Source organism: Procambarus clarkii, chromosome 61 (assembly GCF_040958095.1).
Source record: "Procambarus clarkii isolate CNS0578487 chromosome 61, FALCON_Pclarkii_2.0, whole genome shotgun sequence".
NCBI lineage: Eukaryota > Metazoa > Arthropoda > Malacostraca > Decapoda > Cambaridae > Procambarus > Procambarus clarkii.
Genome location: NC_091210.1, coordinates 16,395,880 through 16,421,279, shown reverse-complemented (window position 1 = coordinate 16,421,279; position 25,400 = coordinate 16,395,880). Strand labels below are relative to the sequence as shown.

The 25,400-nt window shown below is 40.1% G+C and overlaps 6 protein-coding genes across 6 annotated transcripts; 3 read left to right on the top strand and 3 right to left on the bottom strand.

Annotated features, from left to right (window-relative positions):
- Positions 1–1,211: 1,211 nt before the first annotated feature.
- On the top strand, positions 1,212–4,424 carry LOC123774227 (DNA-directed RNA polymerase II subunit RPB1-like). Its single transcript, XM_045768374.1, has 3 exons — positions 1,212–1,223; positions 3,290–3,886; positions 4,056–4,424. The coding sequence occupies exons 1-3, from the start codon at positions 1,212–1,214 to the stop codon at positions 4,287–4,289; spliced, it is 843 nt and encodes a 280-aa protein (XP_045624330.1). The 3' UTR covers positions 4,290–4,424.
- A 3,247-nt stretch (positions 4,425–7,671) lies between these two features.
- On the bottom strand, positions 7,672–10,918 carry LOC123774354 (uncharacterized). Its single transcript, XM_045768527.2, has 3 exons — positions 10,840–10,918; positions 8,225–8,704; positions 7,672–8,080 (listed from the first exon to the last, which is right to left on the bottom strand). Exons 1-3 carry the CDS (start codon positions 10,849–10,851, stop codon positions 7,847–7,849), a joined length of 726 nt encoding a protein of 241 aa, XP_045624483.1. The 5' UTR covers positions 10,852–10,918; the 3' UTR covers positions 7,672–7,846.
- Positions 10,919–14,719: 3,801 nt separating this feature from the next.
- Positions 14,720–16,236, top strand: LOC123774355 (uncharacterized). Its single transcript, XM_045768528.2, has 3 exons — positions 14,720–14,749; positions 15,263–15,745; positions 15,907–16,236. Exons 1-3 carry the CDS (start codon positions 14,738–14,740, stop codon positions 16,132–16,134), a joined length of 723 nt encoding a protein of 240 aa, XP_045624484.1. The 5' UTR covers positions 14,720–14,737; the 3' UTR covers positions 16,135–16,236.
- Positions 16,237–18,402: 2,166 nt separating this feature from the next.
- Positions 18,403–19,362, bottom strand: LOC138354031 (cuticle protein 21-like). The gene is made up of 3 exons (XM_069307744.1): positions 19,334–19,362; positions 18,852–18,950; positions 18,403–18,734 (listed from the first exon to the last, which is right to left on the bottom strand). The coding sequence occupies exons 1-3, from the start codon at positions 19,343–19,345 to the stop codon at positions 18,537–18,539; spliced, it is 309 nt and encodes a 102-aa protein (XP_069163845.1). The 5' UTR covers positions 19,346–19,362; the 3' UTR covers positions 18,403–18,536.
- A 1,317-nt stretch (positions 19,363–20,679) lies between these two features.
- LOC138354030 (uncharacterized) lies at positions 20,680–22,156 on the top strand. The gene is made up of 3 exons (XM_069307742.1): positions 20,680–20,714; positions 21,232–21,660; positions 21,827–22,156. The coding sequence occupies exons 1-3, from the start codon at positions 20,703–20,705 to the stop codon at positions 22,052–22,054; spliced, it is 669 nt and encodes a 222-aa protein (XP_069163843.1). The 5' UTR covers positions 20,680–20,702; the 3' UTR covers positions 22,055–22,156.
- Positions 22,157–24,320: 2,164 nt separating this feature from the next.
- LOC138354029 (cuticle protein 21-like) lies at positions 24,321–25,280 on the bottom strand. Its single transcript, XM_069307741.1, has 3 exons — positions 25,252–25,280; positions 24,770–24,868; positions 24,321–24,652 (listed from the first exon to the last, which is right to left on the bottom strand). The coding sequence occupies exons 1-3, from the start codon at positions 25,261–25,263 to the stop codon at positions 24,455–24,457; spliced, it is 309 nt and encodes a 102-aa protein (XP_069163842.1). The 5' UTR covers positions 25,264–25,280; the 3' UTR covers positions 24,321–24,454.
- Between the last annotated feature and the right edge of the window lie 120 nt (positions 25,281–25,400).

The window sequence follows — 25,400 nt, the reverse complement described above, 5'->3', positions numbered from 1 at the left end:
CTAATTTTTTTCTTACGAAATGATAAAGCTACCAATTTTATTATGTTTGAGGTCAATTTTTTTTATTGGAGTTAAAATTAACGTAGATATATGACCGAACCTAACCAACCCTACCTAACCTAACCTAACCTATCTTTATAGGTTAGGTTAGGTAGCCGAAAAAGTTAGGTTAGGTTAGGTTAGGTAAGTTAGGTAGTCGAAAAACAATTAATTCATGAAAACTTGGCTTATTAGGCAAATCGGGCCTTGCATAGTAGGCTGAGAAGTGCGTTCTGGTTACTAGGTACGACATATATATATATATATATATATATATATATATATATATATATATATATATATATATATATATATATATATATATATGTATATATATATGTATATATATATATATATATATATATATATATATATATATATATATATATATATATATATATATATATATATATATATATATATATGTCATAAACGAAGTGAACTACATGAACAAGCAAGTCAAAAGGAGACGGCTGAGTGGAGAAACAATAGAGCCTTGAGCTGAACCATTAACATGGTCTCAGTGACCACAGGCGACCTGTTCACGCGACCACACTGGTGGGCTCACTAATGATTTAAAACCCCACGAAAGCTCACTTCCAGCATATAAGAATAATGTGGAACTAAAGGTCCATTGGCTTATACGAGGCAGCTTCTATTTACATCTACTCAAACTCATATATATGTCTAACTACACTTGAAAAATCAAGTGATCTTATCGTCTATTATCGGTAGATTTGTTCCATAAATCATCAATCTATTTTCCAAACTGGTATCTATCCTTGAGTAGATAGCTTAATTCAGCCCTGCAATGTTAGTATGCTTAAATTTTCCCAAGAAATGAACAGATTTTGTAAATCTGTCTTTCCGTGATTTGATGAAATCCTTCACGTACTGATTTCACTCATATGTGTTTATGCCCAATCCTGGACAACTTATGCCACTGAGGGAGTGATGAAACCCTTAGTAATCAAGTCTTTGAGAGGGAGAGGAAGTCCTTGAAGGTGCTGGCGCATATGTCTCTGTTAATGAATCTGTCTATACATATCAATCAACCTTGGCTAAGACAAATCTTTCTTTGGAGGGCCGTGACGTCATTTCCCGCGGGGTACATATATAGAGAGAGGTCTCATTGATCACAGCATCAGTCCGACTCGTCTTCCTCTACAGACATGTCACCTAAGGTATGGTGCTCGCTCTCTCCTAGTCATTTGAAAGGGATCGCTAATAAGTTTTGACTCATTTAGTTATCTATTAGGCCAACTTATCTAAAGAATGGAAAAAGCGTCGATTTTGATATCTTGCCATCTAGTCGTTATCATTGCGTTAGTTCCATATACTGTTATATACTGTTGACTAATCAACACACTAGAAAATGAAGGGACGACGACGTTTCGGTCCGTCCTGGACCATTCTCAAGTCGATTGTGTGGGAAAATTATTATATCCAACATCACTTTTTATGATTTATTTTTTTACATTTTCTAAAATTTAAATACTTATTCATTAATTTTCATATATTTAATATAAAATGCGTTATCTCTAATAACGCATTTAATAAATAACTAATTTAATAAATTACCTCAAATTTGCTTGCTGTAGTTAGTGTTTATCTTGTCTAGAAACTTGCACTGATTGCATAGATCATCTTTCATCTCACACAGTTTTGACTGTAAGCTGCCACTCTCAGTATATTGTTTGTAAGCTGGTACTGCCAAATATATATCGTCTGAAAGCTAGCACTGTCAGTATATATTGTCTGTGAGCTAGTGCTGTCAGTATATATTGTCTGTGAGCTAGTGCTGTCAGTATATATGGTGTGTGAGCTAGTGCTGTCAGTATATATTGTCTGTGAGCTAGTGCTGTCAGTATATATGGTGTGTGAGCTAGTGCTGTCAGTATATATTGTCTGTGAGCTAGTGCTGTCAGTATATATCGTCTGAAAGCTAGCACTGTCAGTATATATTGTCTGTGAGCTAGTGCTGTCAGTATATATGGTGTGTGAGCTAGTGCTGTCAGTATATATGGTGTGTGAGCTAGTGCTGTCAGTATATATTGTCTGTGAGCTAGTGCTGTCAGTATATATCGTCTGAAAGCTAGCACTGTCAGTATATATTGTCTGTGAGCTAGTGCTGTCAGTATATATGGTGTGTGAGCTAGTGCTGTCAGTATATATGGTGTGTGAGCTAGTGCTGTCAGTATATATTGTCTGTGAGCTAGTGCTGTCAGTATATATCGTCTGAAAGCTAGCACTGTCAGTATATATTGTCTGTGAGCTAGTGCCGTCAGTATATATTGTCTGTGAGCTAGTGCTGTCAGTATATATGGTGTGTGAGCTAGTGCTGTCAGTATATATTGTCTGTGAGCTAGTGCTGTCAGTATATATTGTCTGAGAGCTAGTGCTGTCAGTGCATATTGTCTGTGAGCTAGTGCTGTCAGTATATATCGTCTGTAAGCTAGCACTGTCAGTATATATTGTCTGTGAGCTAGTGCTGTCAGTATATACTGTGTGTAAACTGGCGCTGTCAGTATATATTGTCCGTTAATTAGCAATGGCTCCTTATGTTGTCTGCCAGCATAAACTGCTTTCCACGTGTTTGCCTCTAAACTTACACTACCTGCATATGTTGGCTCTTAAAATTTACTACCTATAGGTAACACAAATGCAGATTATAAGCTTACTGGTCCTGAATTCAGTATATAAGTAACTCCTATGTTGAGTGATATACTTTGTAAATGTAATTCCCCTATTTATCTGAGAATGGATAAAAAGTTGATAAATAAAACGAACAATGATTTATTGAACTAGAAAAGTTACATAATACATTGAAAAGTGATGGGTGAGGTTTGACCGCAAGGTGAAGCCGCTTTACGAGCCAAGATCAAATGAGCAATTATGGTGAGTCAAATGAGCAATTATGGTGAGTCAATGTAAACAACACCATTAACATACAACGGTGAATGATGGCTTTTCTGTATTTCATGAGTACATCAATGTTTTTCATCTTCAGAAAATGATGTATTAACACACTCGAACCTAACCTATCGATCCTCCCATAGAAAACGTGAATGTTTGTACTCCCATATGGTTCTCTATTGCCATTTTATGTGCCATTCTCCGGGTAACTGATGTGTCGACTCAGTCGAGTCACAGTTCTGTCTAAATCTAAATGGCAATGTCACGTGTCATGGAAGATATTTGTCATTTGTAAGTGAAGTATTGGTATTATGTTTTGTGTTGGTACTGACAGGTTATGCTGGTCGCTGTTCTTGTGGTGGGCGCCTTGGCCAGTCCCGATGGGTACCCGCATCCCAGTTCATCCCCTACATACGGTCCCTCTACGCATACTACCACAACTAACCGCCCGTTAATCACAACATACTCGCCTTCGTCCACTACATACTACCAGCCATCCTCAACATATCACCCCTCAACTACAACATACCGCCATCCAACTACAACATACAACCCCACATCCACAACATATCGTCCTCCAACTACATCATACAACCCCACATCCACAACATATCGTCCTCCAACTACAACATACAACCCCACATCCACAACATATCGTCCTCCAACTACATCATACAACCCCACATCCACAACATATCGTCCTCCAACTACAACATACCGCCCCCCATCCACAACATACCACCCCTCAGCAACATACCACCCCTCAACAACATACCACCCCCCCTCTACAACATACTATCCACCATCCACAACATACCGCCCCCCATCTACAACATACAGACCACCATCCACAACATATCGCCCCTCAACCACAGCTCCGACATACCCACCCACGACGTCCAGCCCCAACTACGGCGTCCCCACTACTGAGGTGAGTATAACCCACAATGGGGAAGGCTGCCCACATGTCTCTGTGACAATTGTCAAAACAAGCAAGTGACCAATAACATCATAACATTATCATGTGTGACACATGAGCCTGGCTGAGACCGTTCTGGTGAGACACGTGATGTATACTGATGTTATTGTTATTATTACAGGCTCCTGCTCGGTACTCCTTCAGCTGGAAAGTCAAGGACGACGCTTCCGGCAACGACTTCGGCCAAGACGAGACCCGTGATGGTCCCAACACCCAGGGCTCCTACTATGTGCTGCTTCCCGACGGTCGTCTGGAGAAGGTGACCTACACTGTCAACGGCGACTCCGGCTACGTGGCCCAGGTGACCTACGAGGGCCAGGTCCAGCACACTACACCCCAGCCCAACTATGGCTAAAGCGACACCTACAAAAGGATGTTGAACCCCCATTACATATATTTGCACCCCAGGGGACCTACGAAGTCAAGGTCCACTAATACAGTACATTCCTGGCCACCTGCATCCCATCTCTTGTGCACATTATGGTCACAACATTATCTGTAGATAGACACTCATATTTACTGAGCAAATTGGCAATATTGTACAAATAATTTTGAAAACTATTATATAAGTAAATAACTACTTGGGGTATATCCTTTCTTTTGTGTTTTGTTGTGCTTTATATTTAAGTATATTTAAAGGTTACAAGATGTTCATTGGTTAATACAAGAGTAGTGTGCATTAAGTAAATAAATTTCTTAACCAAGTTATCATTTCACCACGAAACCAATCCTACACTTTGTCAAGAATTTTTATTAAATCATTAGCGTTGGACACTTCCAGGATCATGGAGAGTTGTAACTGTAGTCCCACATTTATAAACACATATAGACGATTGACATCTCTAATTAATTGTTGTCTAATTAGTTTAATATCAATTGTTAGGAAATTACTTGAAGTGATAATTGGAGAGGTCATTCGTACCCACCTTGAAAAATCCAGATTAACTCTTTTCTTTGTGGCAAGGATTTATAAGTGGACCGAGAACAAGAATAAGCACGACAAAACTGGGTTATCTTGAGGTTATCTTGAGATGATTTCGGGGCTTTTAGTGTCCCCGCGGCCCGGTCCTCGACCAGGCCTCCACCCCCAGGAAGCAGCCCGTGACAGCTGACTAACACCCAGGTACCTATTTTACTGCTAGGTAACAGGGGCATAGGGTGAAAGAAACTTTGCCCAGTGTTTCTCGCCGGCGCCTGGGATCGAACCCAGGACCACAGGATCACAAGTCCCGCGTGCTGTCCGCTCGGCCGACCGGCTCCCTCAACATACATATATACATACGATGGATACCCATGTGCATGGGAAATAGGCTTACAGGTTCCGGAAGATGAGAGGAAATGTCAACACTGTGGAGAAATGCCCGACAGACCACTGGAACATTATCTAACACAGTGCACAGTTACAAACCCATTAAGATTTCAACTTAGATTCAACAGAGCAGAAGAAGTTGTTAAACACATATGGCAAAATCTTACTGAAGCGACCATACGAGTGATAAATACTCATACTCTGCCCAAGTAAAACAGAAACAAGCAACACTTAGTGGGCCAGCCAGAGGCTTAGGGCCCGTGCAGGAATATCCCTGCAAACAAAAAAAAAATACGATGGAAGGTTATCGAATAAGATTATTTGTTCCAACTCGAGATGAAAGATACTTATATAAATGTTGAGCTCCCAGCAAAATTTGACGGATGGTGAAGTATCCCAACAATAAATCAACAAAATACTATATCAGAGGAGATGGTGGCGGAGACCCGGAGAGGAGTCACAGTGAGGACTTACCATGTGATGAAAGAGCGAAAGAGAATAACACGAGAAGCCCAAGAACGGTTAAATGAACGCCGTGTAAATACAAAAGAGAAACAAAGAGAGGCAGTAAGAAGAATGCTACATATTAATATAAGGGTTCGCAGGAGTCTAGGTCCTGTGAGGATCGATAATAAATCCTAGTGAGCATTGTCACAGTTCTCAATAGGATTTATTATACAAGGGGCAATTGAGGAAACAGCTAAGGAAGAAAAACAGGCAGTTGAAAGTGTATTTCACTCGTTGCCTAGCCATCACCTCCCCCCCCCCCCCCCCTCCGCCTCTAGCCTGCCTACATTGTAACTTTTTGCTCGCCTAGTATCATCAGCCTGCAGTAACGACAACCCTATAACCTTCACTCTTCCTATACATCCCCATGAGCATCGTATCCCATTCCTTTATCGATCTCGTGCCCTTAGCGTTAGGGGACGTGTCGATCTCATGCCCTTAGCGTTAGGGCACGTGTCGATCTCGTGCCCTTAGCGTTAGGGCACGTGTCGATCTCGTGCCCTTAGCGTTAGGGCACGTGTCGATCTCGTGCCCTTAGCGTTAGGGCACGTGTCAATCTCGTGCCCTTAGGGTTAGGGGACGTGTCGATCTCGTGCCCTTAGCGTTAGGGCACGTGTCGATCTCGTGCCCTTAGGGTTAGGGGACGTGTCGATCTCGTGCCCTTAGCGTTAGGGCACGTGTCGATCTCGTGCCCTTAGGGTTAGGGGACGTGTCGATCTCGTGCCCTTAGCGTTAGGGCATGTGTCGATCTCGTGCCCTTAGCGTTAGAACACGTGTCGATCTCGTGCCCTTTGTCGAACTCATGCCCAGTGATTGCACAGGGCATGAGGAGAAGGCATGTCATAGTGCATCAGTGAACAGAAATGCTGGGAGTTCAACATTTACTCCATCGACGAGAGCGAGGGAGAGCATTGTAAAACAAGTCAGCTTTATGACAACTGCTTCTGACCGTTGGTAGAGGTGGGAGATAGAGGGAATATATATATATTCCCTCTATCTCCTTCTATTCCCTCTATCTCCCTATTCTTACTGTAAGTCCTTACTCTATTCCCTCTATTGGCAGAGATAGGGTGTTGCCACAGGTACTCGTAGGTAGAAATAGGTATAGTGTGTGAGTGAAGGAGAGAGGACAAAATAGTGGGGTAGATATCTCTGTGAATAAAGAGTGTAGGAGAGTAGATGTAGATGAGAGGCAAGAGTGTGGGAGATTAGAAGTAGATAAGAGAAAAGAGAGTGGGAGGGGGGGGGGGAACGATGTAGGTGAGTGAAAATGCTGTGAGAGGTAGAGATAGGTGTGAGTGCTTGAGAAGAATATGTAGAAGGTGAGTGAAAAAGAGACTGTGGGGGTTTGAAGAGATATTTGATAAAAAAGAATGTTTGAATATAGATGATAAAGTTAAATTAGATGAAAGCAGTAAGTATGAGTGTGTTACAATAGACAAGTCAACAACAGAACTATAAATGTTGGTAAATTGGCAGAGATAGGTGATTCAGCCGATAGGAATATTTAAAGGTAGTGACAGAAGGAAAGGAGTAACAGAGTAACTGAAACAGTATCAGGCTTATATGGAGTCCTCACGTCATTACACTGTCACAGTTATCCTGAAACTCTCACTCTGTAACAGTCCAACCACTTGGGCTGGACGGTAGAGCAACGATCTCGCTTCATGCAGGTCGGCGTTCAATGCCCCGACCGTCCAAGTGGTTGGGCAGCATTCCTTTTCCCCCGTCCCATCCCAAATCCTTATCCTGATCACTTCCAAGTGCTATATGGTCGTAATGGATTGGCGTATTTACCTAATAGTTCCTTCACTCTGTAATTACTCGAGCCAGACCTGCACCTGTGATGATAGCATAGCATAGCCAAAAAAAAAGATTTACACGTAAAGGCGGCAAATAAGACAAATCAAACATTCGTTCCTAAAATTTATTTAGTTGACAGAAACTAAGAAAACTTATTTTATAATATTTGAAAAGTTTCATGTAAAAGTATATATAATTGTATTAAATTTCTACATTACCACATATATAAATCCTATAATAATTTTACTTTGAATATTATATGTAAGAGGGATCAACATCCTTTTATAGTTGCTTTAGCCATAGTAGGGCTTGGGTGTGGTGTGCTGGGCCTGACCCTCGTAGGTCACCTGGGCCACGTAGCCGGAGTCACCATTGACATTGTAGGCCACCTTCTCCAGACGACCGTCGGGAAGCCTTACATAGTAGGAGCCCTGGGTGTTGGGACCATCACGGGTTTCGTCTTGGCCGAAGTCGTTTCCTGAAGCGTCGTCCTTCACTTTCCAACTGAAGGAGTATTGAGCAGGAGCCTGTAATAATAACAATAACATCAGTATACATCACGTGTCTCAGGCTCTTTTTGTCATTTATGAAAATGTTATGTTGGTTTTGGTCACTTGCTCTGACAATGTCCACAGAGACATGTGGACAGCCTTACACAATGTTATACTCACCTCAGTGGTATGGACGCCGTACTTGGGGCCGTGTGTTGGTGGACGGTATGTTGGATGTGAAGGGTAGTGTGGATTGGTTGGAGGTGTGGTGTATGGATGATAAGTTGGATGTGTGGTGTATGGATGATAAGTTGGATGTGTGGTGTATGGACGATAAGTTGGAGGTGTTGTGTATGGACGATAAGTTGAGGGTGTGGTGTATGGTCGATAAGTTGGATGTGTGGTGTATGGACGATAAGTTGGAGGTGTGGTGTATGGACGATAAGTTGAGGGTGTGGTGTATGGTCGATAAGTTGGATGTGTGGTGTATGGACGATAAGTTGAGGGTGTGGTGTAAGGGTGGTATGTGGGACTATGTGTGGGCGGGTGGTATGTTGGGGTTGGGTGATGGTACTGAGGGCTGGGTGATGGGTAATGGTAGGAGGGAGGAGGCTCTGGGCTGGCCAAAGCCACCACCACAACAGCCGCCAGCAACACAACCTGTCAGAAAGTTATAATATTGTCAAAAACAATTCAAATATGTTATTCACAAATATATCTTTTGTTTTGACAAACCCCAAAATATATATTACATACAAAAATTATTTCATTTATTGTATTTTCTAGTGAGTTCAGTGTACATCCATCAAATAAAGATCAAGTTGACTATTTGTTAATATAATAAATTATTAATTTATAATTTTAAGAAATATGTTAAGAGTTAAAACTAGTAAATTGGAACCTTCGTATTTTCTCCAAACAATATATTGAAGTTGTACCCAAGATTGACCTTGTCATGCATCAGTTATTCAATGTATGTGATGTAACTATAACTTGATCTTGTAAAAGCATCTTAATCACCTTCAGTGGTTAAGAGCCTAATAACACACTAGTTTCTACGGCAGTTATTTTACCCTTTCAAAGTAGGAGAAACATATAGGTATATGTATATAAATTTATATGTATGTGTGTATACAGGTATGTGTAAGCTGGTAAGAATTGCATTTCACCTTTGTAAATGACATTAATAACGTTATGTAAAAATATAACTCAAACTCTATTTATGTAGGACAGACGTAAATCTGTGTATCATGCACTACAATCACCTTCTGTGGATGACTACAATCACCTTGTTCAATAAATCACTGAACTATATGTAACCTTTATAACATACTATAACATATAACTATATAACAGACATCTAACCCTGTCCATGGAGGACAGAAGAAAGTGTATATATAGGCATATTAGAGTTGTAAATGTATGGCCAGATCTGTGGTAGGAAAAATAAATATGTTTCCATGACTTGATTCCACAATAATACCTTGGAAACAGTTCGCCGTGTTAATCTCTCCTTGGGATGGCACTTAAGTGACACACAAACTCTAAAACTCTCTCTCTCCTTTTCTTATAATATTACGTAAGAGCTCCACTCGCATTTTAACGTGAAATAATATAGTAATTTTCAGAATTATGGCTATAGTTGAGTTATGAATCACTTATTATTATTATTAACATCTTTATTGACAAAATTAATTATAATTTTGCCTAATCTGAGGATTTTGATAGTCTTATTAAAGTGAGGATAATGCTAGTATCACTGCAGTCAATCTCATGCTCTAGTGCATAAGCTGGTTGGCTCTTATGACTCTAAATATAAATACAAAAAACGCAACAAAATTGTAATAAGCTTGTTTACCTCATCTTAATGGTCGACTTGACCTTAACTTAGCCAGCAGCTTCGTCTTGTACTCACTCACCCCTTCTTCTCCATACTAAACAATGTTACTTCTCCAGATAAATAAGTCTTCACTTCCTTGATCAAGTAATCTTCATTTCCACCCAGATTGGAATTAGGTACACTAACAAAGCACATTGAAATCACAAGAACATGATGAGTCTGTGATGACATATTGATCCCATATGATAGAATCAATCTCGCGTTCCACATATTTATACACTATAGCAAAACTTGAATTGAGTCTTCAAAGACGTTCGTCGAGTGGCCAGGCGTCCCTTGGTATCCAGGCACGTCCTCACCAATCCCTCACAGATCTTGGGTAAACTAGACCCGTCCTAGCTAGTCCTTCGTATTCACTATTCTCAGGATTTTTGTGAATTCCTCACACGATACCGGCAGCATCGCTCCTCTCAATGATCTCGCTCATTCCCGTATATGCATCGATATCACTACACCCAATGATCTGATGCATCCCTTTATATGATATTATCAACATCACTACACCCAAACTATGATCAAATTAAAATGAATAGCTTATAAAATGGTTATTTGATCTACTTAAAAAACTAAGAATGTATTGTATGTTAATTACTTATTCAGATTTATTAATATAGTTATGATATTCCATTCCATTAACATGAGATTCAACTAGCAACTGGGCACTTTTTATGGACGTTATATTTAGCATTTATTTCATTAACAAAGCCCAAAATTTAATTATTTCACTATATATCTTGGACCATTTTATGTATAAATCTGAGAAAATGGCCCAATTAATTTTCTAACTCAGTATGTTCCTCATTTCTGAATAACGCATAGTAATAACATAACAATTAATATACGAAAATAAATAAAGAATTAGTTTAAAATCACTGCAGGAGATGTTAACCTGTACCTTGAGAACCATTCTTGGTGAAGAAGACGAGTGGAACTGATGCTCTGTGAGTGATGTTACTGTCTTATATACTCCTGAGAGATGCTCTCCTTCCCCTCAGGCAATGACGCTACGGTCTCTCAAGGGAAGGATACGATGTATAAATAATTGCTGTGAGCTTACGTGGAATTTTTCCATTTTGTCATGCTTTAGTGAAGATCAGGAACAAGGACATAAATAAGCTTGACTTTTATATTTTCTAAACTTACAGGGACATAACAGGTGTAAAAAAAATAAGAGGTTTAATCCTTATTAGACTGAAGATATGGATTAGCAATTACCGCAGCATATCTGTTTGACAGTATTAGGCAGGTTCCGTTTTTATCTACCTAACGATATGTGATTAGTATTGTTGCATCACAATGACATGTGAGACTCAAGAAGGTCAATGGGTACGCACCAATTGGCCTTTTATGTTTGTTAACCTAAGAAATGTTTTTCACCTTATTGATTTCCTTCCTACCAGTCACCACCACTGACTTGTAATATTTATTCTTCTGAAGATGTGTTAATTGTTACGAAAGCACATAAGGAATTTCCTGACTTATTTTTCCTTTGTGATCACATATTGTCATATATATATGTAAGTGTATGTGTAATTTACGAATAAATTAGCATCATTAATCATGTGATAATATCTGACCACGAAGGAATTGAAACAGGAAATTCCTTAATTATTTTATATTAATCAATACCAGGAGTCAGGGAAGGTCATTCCTTCAGCGTCCCATCACTCCAACCAACCTAACCTAACTACTTACTGGTGTATATATACAGAGAGTTTGCTTAGTCCTGGACTATATCAATCACTAAAAGTAACTTTCTGGTTGGTCAGTAAATTGTTATTGCTGGCTTGTTATCCCTATCGCGATTATTAGACCTTAATCCTAGCAGCAAGCTAAATAAAAAACTACTTCACAAAAAAGCTATTTTTTCCTGCAATGTAAATATACATTATATGTTGACTTACGTCAGTCAAGATCTCAACCACAACAACTTTCCCAGGCCAATGTCATATGCGGTATTTTAGATATTAAAAGTTGTTCTAAAACCAAAGCTCAGGTACAGCACCGGTGACGTTCAGGAGATAACACCATTATTGATGTCTTCTCATTGTGACAAGAAATGTACATGTTTATCACTCAGAATGTTCGGTAATATGTTTATTGTCTGTTATGTGTTTATATATGTATGAACACGATGTACTGAACGAGGTGAGAATAGCTTGAGCTACCTCATCCCCCTTGTCAGTGTATTTATACCTCAATAAACTTATTTCAATTTCAATTTCAATTCAAGTTCTCATTGTGACAAAACGAAAAGCAGCCTCGATCAATCACCAACTTTATTCGCCACTTTAAGTGCATAAATAGGATTCGCAATTATGTAGAACATTAAGCGAGAGTCTGACAAGGCAACACAACCACATTAGCTTCAAGCTAACAAATAAAATATAAATGCAGCCATGGCCCTATATCCGACTGTGTACAAAACTACCAGAGAGTCAAACTAGCATTTAACAAAGTAATTGTCAGTACAGTTAATGCCATTTTTTGTTTTATATATATCTAGATTCCATTATATGTGTTCTGCTATGGTCATATGTGGTGGCGTTCAGAGCGTCAAGTGACGAGAGTATTTTCTAATATGTATAACTTAGTGGTTGGCAGCCTCCACCTGGGTACATGAAACCTTCACTCGTGTACTCTAGCTGGGAGAAACTATTTCCTCCAAGACAATAGTCAACAACTGGCCATTTTCCACAACTAATTCTGCTTTACATCTGATTCTGGTTCACAGCTGTTCCTCACTCACAGCTGATCGTTACTCACACCTGATCTAGGCCAACAGCTGATCCTGGACTATAGTTGATTCTGGTCCACAGCTGATACGGGTCATAGCTGATCCTGGTATACATCCGATTCTAAACAAAGCTGATCTTGGTCTTCAGCTGGTCCTGGACTATAGCTGATCCTGGCCACAGCTGATCATGGTCCATAGCTGACCATACATGAGCAGCTGGTCCTGCCCCAACTGCTCTTGTATGACATGTGGGCTCATTGAGATATAAAATTTCCAAAATATCGCTTACTTGTCGTAGAATCTCAGTTATTTAAATATCCAGCTTAATAAACAATAAATAATAGTATTGACTTCTATGTTTTCTAAACTTACTGGGACATAACAGGTGTAAAAATAAAGAGGTTTAATCCTTATTAGACTAAAGATAAAGATTAGCAATTACCGCAGCATATCTGTTTGATCATTTTAGGCAGGTTCCGTTAGATGTGATTTACCTCTACCTATTCCTCAGTTAAAGTAGAAATATTGATTTTAATAAAAAATGAAATGAAACGTATTACCGGCATGTGATGTTTCAGCCTCCTCAGGGAGCCGTAGGTGCATTCCAAGCGTTGGGTAGCAGGCAATGCACAATCTTGTAAGGCAAATGGTTTCCCATTGTTCGGGTCAGGGAGGGTCTTGGGCATCCTGAAGCCCCTCTAATTCAGGCCTGACATTCACCAAGAAGCAACCCACAACAATTATCTAACATATACTTATATACTGCTAGGTGAATAGAGGCATCAAGTGAAAGAAAACGTCTCAAATTATTTCTGCCTGCGTGGGAATCATACCCTGGACTAGTCGACAGTCTTGTGGACTGCGCTACAGGGGCGACCAACTGCACCATGATCTAAGGATTAAAAGGCAAAAAGTGATATTGTTGGCCGCTGTTCTGCAATGTTTGACGAACCTGCTGGTCTCGTGAAAGCAACGTCCGAGACATGCAACACACTGTAAATTGTGTTGCATGTTGCATGTTGTGTTAATGTAGGAGTACGCGCACTTTCCAAGATTTCGTTATACCATGTATACTCAAATTACATTATTTCGTCCATCAGAGCTGAACATTATAAATAATCTTGCTATGGGATTATTTTGATATTAACTTTCACTTTCTTGCTATTGAAGTGGAGCAAATAATATCCTTTTCTGATTGAGCTCCATCTGGATGCATTAGAGCAAAATTGTCATGCATGTATGACAATCTGTGTGGACACCTTCCTCTCATTGACACTTTCAATACACCTTACTCAAGATGGTGCTGTGAGTGATGACATTCTTCCCAGAACACTTCCAGACAAGGAGGATGCCATTGTTGTCATCTGGTTAATGCTGAACTTGGTAATATTCACACATCAACATGTGTCATTGTTTCCACATGTTAAGAATAGGAGGGATATAAGGGAGTATTTGATTGGAAGATTGGTTGTCGATGATTAGAATGGGCAGTCAGCTAGCATTATTGAGGCAAACGGGTTAAAATACTTCATGGGTAAATTCGATAAGAATATGATAGAGACGGATGTGAGGATAAAGAGGACCTGCCAAAAATAATTTAAAAAACCTGCTATTATTCATATGATTAGTCAAATGATGATTCATATTCTCTAAATTTCTTCTTCGCTTCTGTTGAAATTTGTTGTTGTTTTTAGATTTAGTTACTTGGAACAAAAGTACCAAGTAGCACAGGCTATAGTGAGCCCGTAGAGGACTTACCTGGCACAGGAGCGGGGCAAGTAGCACGGGCTATGGTGAGCCCGTAGAGGACTTACCTGGCACAGGAGCGGGGGTGTAACTGTTCTGTTGTAAGCTAAGTAAACCTAATAATCAAGTTTGTTCAAAAGCATGACAAAAAGAACAGATAGTCATCAAAGTTCGCATATATATACATCGTATCCTTCCCTTGAGAGACCGTAACGTCATTGCCTGAGGGGAAGGAGAGCATCTCTCCGGAGTATATAAGGCAGTAACATCACTCACAGAGCATCAGTTCCACTCGTCTTCTTCACCAAGAATGGTTCTCAAGGTACAGGTTAACATCTCCTGCAGTGATTTTAAACATATTTTGGATTCATAACACTCAACCAGCTTAAGGACTAGAGTTCTTGACTGACTCCGGTGTTTCATCACTAAATACTAAATTATCAACTTCTGAAAATTTATTTGCAGCAGCATATTAAAATGCGAGTGAAGACATCTTATGGAAGATCATAAAAGTTGGAGAGACAGGATTTAAGAGTTGACTTGTGCACGCAATGGAAGCTCAACGCTGCGCACTTGTTTCCAACGCATTAATGTGGCAACAAGCTAATTAATATAGTGTTAGAAGAAAGAAGTGTCATGTCTACCTTTTTAACTCTTAACATGTTGGTTAAAAGACAAGCATCAAATAATCATCTACAAGCACTAAACTCCGTTGGAAATGCAGTGAACGAAATTGTTTTTGTATGCAGTATTTATTTTGATATTTGATGTAATAGAAGATATATGTGATTACAATATTTGTATTATTTTTAACAATATTACAACCACCTGACAGGTTGTATTGCTGGCGGCTGCTGTGGTGGTGGCTTTGGCCAGCCCAGAGCCTCCTCCCTCCTACCATTACCCATCACCCAGCCCTCAGTACCATCACCCAACCCCAACATACCACCCGCCCACACATAGTCCCACATACCACCCTTACACCACACCCTCAACTTATCGTCCATACACCACACATCCAACTTATCGTCCATACACCACACCCACAACTTATCGTCCATACACCACACCCTCAACTTATCGTCCATACACCACACCCTCAACTTATCGTCCATACACTACACCCTCAACTTATCATCCATACACCACACATCCGACTCATCATCCATACACCACACATCCAACTTATCCAAACACCACACCTCCCTCGTATCCACACTACACCACACACACAACTAATCATCCATACACCACACCCTATCCATCTTACACTACACCTCCAACATACCACCCCAGCTACGGCGTCCACACTACTGAGGTGAGTATAACCCACCGCGGGTATAATCCACTGGTCTTTTTACAAGTCATCAAAACAAGCAAGTGATCAATACCAACATTATCATGTGAGACACATGAGCCTGGCTGAGACCGTTCTGATGAGACACATGAGGTATACTGATGTTACTGTTATTATTACAGGCTCCTGCTCGGTACTCCTTCAGCTGGAAAGTGAAGGACGACGCTTCCGGCAACGACTTCGGCCAAGACGAGACCCGTGATGGTCTCAACACCCAGGGCTCCTACTATGTGCTGCTTCCCGACGGTCGTCTGGAGAAGGTGACCTACAATGTCAACGGCGACTCCGGCTACTTGGCTCAGGTGACCTACGAGGCCCAGCACACCACACCCCAGCCCTACTATGGCTAGGTCAACACCCTCACTGAGATTGTGTGGCCATTATATTTATTATTTAAAGTAATAATCATGTAGAAATGATTCAAGAAATAATAAATGAATATATAATATTTGTGTATATATTTTCTTGCATTAAGTTTATCGTGCATAATGGTAAACAAAATACCTGTTTACCTGAATACAGGTAAACAATATACAAAATACCTGAATATCCATTAAACATATAAGTGACACTTCGAGACCATCATAATGTGGCTGTTAGATAGAAAACCGTACTGTCAGTCTGTTATATAATTTTTCTCCAGGTGTTCTACCCACTTAGTGTTAATTATTTTTTTTTTATAATCTCTGACTATTACACTTGTCAATGATACAGGTATATAATTGAAGGGGTCTTCCCAACTGCCACGTTTGTAGATTGGAACTATGTTAACCTTTTTTCCACACACATATGCTAGGACTCCTGTACACAGGGACGCCTGAAAATTCAGTTGAAGCGGAATGCTAAGCTCAGGTGAGCATTCTTTAAGAACCCAAGGTGAAACTCCATGTGGGGTAACTGCTTTATTCTTAGCTCCTTGAGCATTTTTTCCATTTCGTCTCTACGGGTGTTGTGTAAGGTATTCTATTCCCGTCGTCATTAATTTACATTGACTGGAGATGAGCGTCAGCAAGTAATTGTTATCATGTTCCTATAGAGTGTCAAGATCTTGAAGTAACTTCTTATTTTCAAGTTATGAACTCGAATGATTAGTAAAGAGACTGTTCTTTTATGAAAGAAATGCCACGTAAATCAGAAACCCTTGAATCGTTTCAACTGGCGTCTTTGGGTCTTTGGGACCCTGCTGGAACTATCTTGAGTCCCTGAGAATGTTTTTTTCTGTATTCCAGGGGGAAACAAATAGGATTAAGGACCTGCTCGAAACGCAATGCGTGCTAGTGGCTTTGCAAGAATGTAAGAACTCTTGTATATATAAATATAATAAAAAAAAATAGCTGTCTTCTAGCTGCTGGGCAACTCCGACCGTCAAAGTGGTTGGGCACCATTATTTCCCCTCGTCCCATCCGAGATCCTTATCCTGACCCCTTCCCAGTGCTATATAGTCATAATGGCTTGGTGCTTTCTTCTGATAGTTCCCTTCTATCCTCTCCAGTGATGCATTATAGATCCAATGTAGAAATATATTAAAAATCTATGCAGCTTTTTTCAAAATCTCCCGTCATACTTTTTCTGTTCCCAAAGACTTTGTTTCAATGAGAATCTCATTGCCATAAAATCATCAGGACCTAAAAACAAAGAAAATTGCAGGTTTATTGGCCAAGCGAGGCAGCTATTATTTATTCTCAACAAAATTCCCTAATACAGATGTCTAACCTCTATTTGAAACTATCTTGCAATTTTGCATCTTTTTGTTATATGTCCAACTCAGTAATCGACGGTCAAGACACAATGGTCAATGGCTAGAGTCAAACGTCCCAAAGTCCTCCTCGTTCTGGCTAGCGACAGTTCCTATTAACATAGATGTATTTGTAACCTCTTTCCTTGCATCATTTACAAAATTTGTCTTAGATTATTCCTCTCCATAACTTCAGATAATTCTGTATTTCTATATAAAGAGGAATATTTACGTGTATGTGTGTGTGTGTATACTCACCTAGTTGTGCTTGCTGGAGTTGAGCTGTGGCTCTTTGGTCCCGCTTCTCAACTGTTATCAACTGGTGTACAGATTCTTGAGCCTGTTGGGCTCTGTCAAATCTACAATTGAAACTATGTAAGAAGTCAGCCTCCACCACATAGTTTTTCTAATGCATTCCATTTGTTAACTACTCTGACACTGAAACAAATCTTTATAATGTCTCTGTGGCTCATTTGGATACTAAGTTTCCACCTGTGCCCGTTTGTTTGTGTTCCACATATGCTAAATAGTTTGTCTTTGTCCACCCTGTCAATTCCCCTGATAATTTTGTAGGTGGTAATCATGCCTCCCCTTATTTTTATGTCTTCCAAGGACGTGAGATTTAGCTCCCTTAGTCTTTCATCGTAGCTCATATCTCTCAGTTCTGGGACTAGTCTGGTGACATACATCTGAATCTTCCTTCTCTAATTTTGAATTGTGTTAACTAGGAATGGACGCCAGGCTAGAGCTGCATACTCCAGGAATGGTCTGACATGTTATATAAGGTGCTGAATGATTCCTTACACAAGGAATGTGTGCGTGTGTGTGTGTGTATGTATGTGTGTGTGTGTAATAAACTCATACAGGGAATTTAATACAAAAATATTGCATAACAATTTATTAATTCTTAAATCACTTCTACGCCGTATTTACAATAAATAATATAAATGTAGGCCTCAACGTCGTGGTGTAGGTTTTGTCCTAGCCATAGTAGGGCTGGGGTGTGGTGTGCTGGACCTAGACCTCGTAGGTCACCTGGGCCACGTAGCCGGAGTCGCCATTGACAGTGTAGGTCACCTTCTCCAGACGACCGTCGGGAAGCAGCACATAGTAGGAGCCCTGGGTGTTGGGACCATCACGGGTCTCGTCTTGGCCGAAGTCGTTGCCGGAAGCGTCGTCCTTCACTTTCCAGCTGAAGGAGTACCGAGCAGGAGCCTGTAATAATAACAGTAACATCACTATACATCACGTGTCTCACCAGAACGGTCTCAGCCAGGCTCATGTGTCACATATGATAATGTTATGTTATTGATCACTTGCTTGTATACTGACCTCAGTAGAGGGGACGCCGTAGGTTGGAGGTGGACTGTATGAGGGAGGAGCCTGAGGGCGGGCCAAAGCGACCACCACAAGAGCCGCCATCAACACAACCTGTCAGTAGTTTATTGTGTTTTACACTAGTTCAAAAGCCTTCATATAATCTTTCAGCTTCTGTATATGTATAATACGTTTATAGTGAACATTTACGTAGATTATATGCATATTTTACTTCATCTGAAAATCTACTTTTATTGTTGGATAAGGAAATTATCTGTTCCTACCTCTGTTCGTAAATGCTGCATCAATACATGAGGTCTTTTTTTACAACGGGTTGCATTTTACATAAAATTCAATAAAGAGTTATTTCGTAATGAGTATAAATGTTCATGTTTCTCATTCTAAAAATAAGGTTTAGTTAATAAAATAAATTTACTTATGCATAATAAATAAATGTATTGACGTGAAATGCGTTACCAGAGAGGTTAGCACTGTACCTTGAGAGACATTCTTGGTGAGGATGACTTACCGGACTGATGTTCTGTGAGGAATGCCACCTGTTTATATACTGGAGGATGACACCCCACGGGCCGTGAAGTCACGACCTTCCATGGGACGAGGTACCTGGGCCAAGGGTTTGTGAATGTTTATGAGTGCTTATTCACCTTGAAGTGCTTACTGGGACGACGTCAGGTATTAAGGCCGCCTCTCTGCCGTCACAGGTCAATTCAGTGACTACACACCCGGTTTTCTTATCATATTTACATATATAACTCTATATGGAGTTAGGTGTCTAGTTTTCCTGTACCCCTACAGGGTCGATGCAGTATTCTACAATAGAACAACTAGAACCATTAACTATAGATTGCACTTTAGAATAAACTGCCTCAACGTTCTGATATTCCTCGTTTTGAACATTGTTGTTGTCTGCATCCTGGGACTCACATGGACATGTGAGTCTCAAAAAGGTCAATGGGTCCTTTGCAATTGGCCTTTTATGTTTTGTTAACCTGAGAAATGTTTTTCACCTCACCTCATTGATTTCCCTCCTGCCTATTACCACCACTGACTTGTAATATATATTCTTCTGAAGATGTGTTAATTTATACGAAAGCACATAACTAATTTCATGCCCTATTTTCCAACATGATCAGATATTGCCATGTGTATATGTGTGTGTGTGTAATTCATGAAGAAATTAACATCATGAATCATGTGACAATGTCTGACCACGAAGGAAAATGAAACAAGAAATTCCTTAAGCATTTCATATTAATCAATAGTCAGGGAAGGTCATTCATTCAGCGTCCCATCACTCCAACCAACCTAACCTAACCACTTATTGGTGTATATATACAGAAAGTTTGCTTAGTCCTGGACTTTATTAATCACTAAAAGTAACTTTCTGGTTGGTCAGTAAATTGTTATTGCTGGCTTGTTATCCCTGTCGCGATTATCAGAACTTAATCCCAGCAGAAAGCTAAATAAAAAAAAACTTCACAAAATGCTATTTTTTACCTTAATGTAAATATACATTATAAGTTTACTTGACTTACGTCAATCAAGATCTAAACCACAACAACTTTCTTATGTCTATTTCATATGCGGTATTTTAGATATTAAAAGTTGCTTCTAAAGCCAAAGCACAGGTACAGTACCGGAGACGTTCAGGAGATAACACGATTAAACATATATATAAGACATGTAGTTTTAGATATTCATCAAAGTTCGCACATATATACATCATATCTTCCCTTGGGAGACCGCAACGTCATTGCCTGAGGGGAAGGAGAGCATCTCTCCGGAGTATATAAGGCAGTAACATCACTCACAGAGCATCAGTTCCACTCGTCTTCTTCACCAAGAATGGTTCTCAAGGTACAGGTTAACATCTCCTGCAGTGATTTTAAACATATTTTGGATTCATAACACTCAACCAGCTTAAGGACTAGAGTTCTTGACTGACTCCAGTGTTTCATCACTAAATACTAAATTATCAACTTCTGAAATTTTATTTGCAGCAGCATATTAAAATGCGAGTGAAGACCTCTTATGGAAGATCATAAAAGTTGGAGAGCCAGGGTTTAAGAGTTGACTTTTGCACGCAATGGAAGCTCAACGCTGCGCATTGTTTCCATAGCTTTAATGTGGCAACAAGCTAATTAAATATAGTGTTAGAAGAAAGAAGGAAGTGTCATGTCTACCTTTTTAACTCTTAACATGTTTGTTAAAAGACAAGCATCAAATAATCATCTACAAGCACTAAACTCCGTTGAAAATGCAGTGAACGAAATTGTTTTTGTATGCAGTATTTATTTTGATATTTGATGTAATAGAAGATATATGTGATTACAATATTTGTATTGTTTTTAACAATATTACAACCACCTGACAGGTTGTGTTGCTGGCGGCTGTTGTGGTGGTAGCTTTGGCCAGCCCAGAGCCTCCTCCCTCCTACCATTACCCATCACCCAGCCCTCAGTACCATCACCCAACCCCAACATACCACCCGCCCACACATAGTCCCACATACCACCCTTACACCACACCCTCAACTTATCGTCCATACACCACACCCTCAACTTATCGTCCATACACCACACCCACAACTTATCGTCCATACACTACACCCTCAGCTTATCATCCATACACCACACATCCGACTCATCATCCATACACCACACATCCAACTTACCCAAACACCACACCTCCCTCGTATCCACACTACACCACACACACAACTAATCATCCATACACCACACCCTATCCATCTTACACTACACCTCCAACATACCGCCCCAGCTACGGTGTCCACACTACTGAGGTGAGTATAACCCATCGCGGGTATAATCCACTGGTCTTTTTACATGTCATCAAAAGAAGCAAGTGATCAATACCAACATAACATTATCATGTGAGACACATGAGCCTGGCTGAGACCGTTCTGGTGAGACACGTGATGTATAGTGATGTTATTGTTATTATTACAGGCTCCTGCTCGGTACTCCTTCAGCTGGAAAGTGAAGGACGACGCTTCCGGCAACGACTTCGGCCAAGACGAGACCCGTGATGGTCCCAACACCCAGGGCTCCTACTATGTGCTGCTTCCCGACGGTCGTCTGGAGAAGGTGACCTACAATGTGAACGGCGACTCCGGCTACTTGGCCCAGGTGACCTACGAGGCCCAGCACACCACACCCCAGCCCTACTATGGCTAGGTCAACACCCTCACCGAGATTGTGTGGCCATTATATTTATTATTTAAACTAATAATCATGTAGAAATGATTCAAGAAATAATAAATGAATATATAATAATTGTGTATACATTTTCTTGCATTAAGTTTATCGTGCATAATGGTAAACAAAATACCTGTTTACCTGAATACAGGTAAACAATATACAAAATACCTGAATATCCATTAAACATATAAGTGACACTTCGAGACCATCATAATGTGGCTGTCAGATTGAAAACCGTACTGTCAGTCTGTTATATAATTTTTCTCCAGGTGTTCTACCCACTTAGTGTTAATTATTTTTTTATAAATCTCTGACTATTACACTTGTCAATGATACAGGTATATAATTGAAGGGGTCTTCCCTACTGCCACGTTTATAGATTGGAACTATGTTAACCTTTTTTCCACACACATATGCTAGGACTCCTGTACACAGGGACGCCTGAAAATTCAGTTGAAGCGGAATGCTAAGCTCAGGTGAGCATTCTTTAAGAACCCAAGGTGAAACTCCATGTGGGGTAACTGCTTTATTCTTTGCTCCTTGAGAATTTTTTCCATTTCGTCTCTACGGGTGTTGTGTAAGGTATTCTATTCCCGTCGTCATTAATTTACATTGACTGGAGATGAGCGTCAGCAAGTAATTGTTATCATGTTCCTATAGAGTGTCAAGATCTTGAAGTAACTTCTTATTTTCAAGTTATGAACTCGAATGATTAGTAAAGAGACTGTTCTTTTATGAAAGAAATGCCACGTAAATCAGAAACCCTTGAATCGTTTCAACTGGCGTCTTTGGGTCTTTGGGACCCTGCTGGAACTATCTTGAGTCCCTGAGAATGTTTTTTTCTGTATTCCAGGGGGAAACAAATAGGATTAAGGACCTGCTCGAAACGCAATGCGTGCTAGTGGCTTTGCAAGAATGTAAGAACTCTTGTATATATAAATATAATAAAAAAAAATAGCTGTCTTCTAGCTGCTGGGCAACTCCGACCGTCAAAGTGGTTGGGCACCATTATTTCCCCTCGTCCCATCCGAGATCCTTATCCTGACCCCTTCCCAGTGCTATATAGTCATAATGGCTTGGTGCTTTCTTCTGATAGTTCCCTTCTATCCTCTCCAGTGATGCATTATAGATCCAATGTAGAAATATATTAAAAATCTATGCAGCTTTTTTCAAAATCTCCCGTCATACTTTTTCTGTTCCCAAAGACTTTGTTTCAATGAGAATCTCATTGCCATAAAATCATCAGGACCTAAAAACAAAGAAAATTGCAGGTTTATTGGCCAAGCGAGGCAGCTATTATTTATTCTCAACAAAATTCCCTAATACAGATGTCTAACCTCTATTTGAAACTATCTTGCAATTTTGCATCTTTTTGTTATATGTCCAACTCAGTAATCGACGGTCAAGACACAATGGTCAATGGCTAGAGTCAAACGTCCCAAAGTCCTCCTCGTTCTGGCTAGCGACAGTTCCTATTAACATAGATGTATTTGTAACCTCTTTCCTTGCATCATTTACAAAATTTGTCTTAGATTATTCCTCTCCATAACTTCAGATAATTCTGTATTTCTATATAAAGAGGAATATTTACGTGTATGTGTGTGTGTGTATACTCACCTAGTTGTGCTTGCTGGAGTTGAGCTGTGGCTCTTTGGTCCCGCTTCTCAACTGTTATCAACTGGTGTACAGATTCTTGAGCCTGTTGGGCTCTGTCAAATCTACAATTGAAACTATGTAAGAAGTCAGCCTCCACCACATAGTTTTTCTAATGCATTCCATTTGTTAACTACTCTGACACTGAAACAAATCTTTATAATGTCTCTGTGGCTCATTTGGATACTAAGTTTCCACCTGTGCCCGTTTGTTTGTGTTCCACATATGCTAAATAGTTTGTCTTTGTCCACCCTGTCAATTCCCCTGATAATTTTGTAGGTGGTAATCATGCCTCCCCTTATTTTTATGTCTTCCAAGGACGTGAGATTTAGCTCCCTTAGTCTTTCATCGTAGCTCATATCTCTCAGTTCTGGGACTAGTCTGGTGACATACATCTGAATCTTCCTTCTCTAATTTTGAATTGTGTTAACTAGGAATGGACGCCAGGCTAGAGCTGCATACTCCAGGAATGGTCTGACATGTTATATAAGGTGCTGAATGATTCCTTACACAAGGAATGTGTGCGTGTGTGTGTGTGTATGTATGTGTGTGTGTGTAATAAACTCATACAGGGAATTTAATACAAAAATATTGCATAACAATTTATTAATTCTTAAATCACTTCTACGCCGTATTTACAATAAATAATATAAATGTAGGCCTCAACGTCGTGGTGTAGGTTTTGTCCTAGCCATAGTAGGGCTGGGGTGTGGTGTGCTGGACCTAGACCTCGTAGGTCACCTGGGCCACGTAGCCGGAGTCGCCATTGACAGTGTAGGTCACCTTCTCCAGACGACCGTCGGGAAGCAGCACATAGTAGGAGCCCTGGGTGTTGGGACCATCACGGGTCTCGTCTTGGCCGAAGTCGTTGCCGGAAGCGTCGTCCTTCACTTTCCAGCTGAAGGAGTACCGAGCAGGAGCCTGTAATAATAACAGTAACATCACTATACATCACGTGTCTCACCAGAACGGTCTCAGCCAGGCTCATGTGTCACATATGATAATGTTATGTTATTGATCACTTGCTTGTATACTGACCTCAGTAGAGGGGACGCCGTAGGTTGGAGGTGGACTGTATGAGGGAGGAGCCTGAGGGCGGGCCAAAGCGACCACCACAAGAGCCGCCATCAACACAACCTGTCAGTAGTTTATTGTGTTTTACACTAGTTCAAAAGCCTTCATATAATCTTTCAGCTTCTGTATATGTATAATACGTTTATAGTGAACATTTACGTAGATTATATGCATATTTTACTTCATCTGAAAATCTACTTTTATTGTTGGATAAGGAAATTATCTGTTCCTACCTCTGTTCGTAAATGCTGCATCAATACATGAGGTCTTTTTTTACAACGGGTTGCATTTTACATAAAATTCAATAAAGAGTTATTTCGTAATGAGTATAAATGTTCATGTTTCTCATTCTAAAAATAAGGTTTAGTTAATAAAATAAATTTACTTATGCATAATAAATAAATGTATTGACGTGAAATGCGTTACCAGAGAGGTTAGCACTGTACCTTGAGAGACATTCTTGGTGAGGATGACTTACCGGACTGATGTTCTGTGAGGAATGCCACCTGTTTATATACTGGAGGATGACACCCCACGGGCCGTGAAGTCACGACCTTCCATGGGACGAGGTACCTGGGCCAAGGGTTTGTGAATG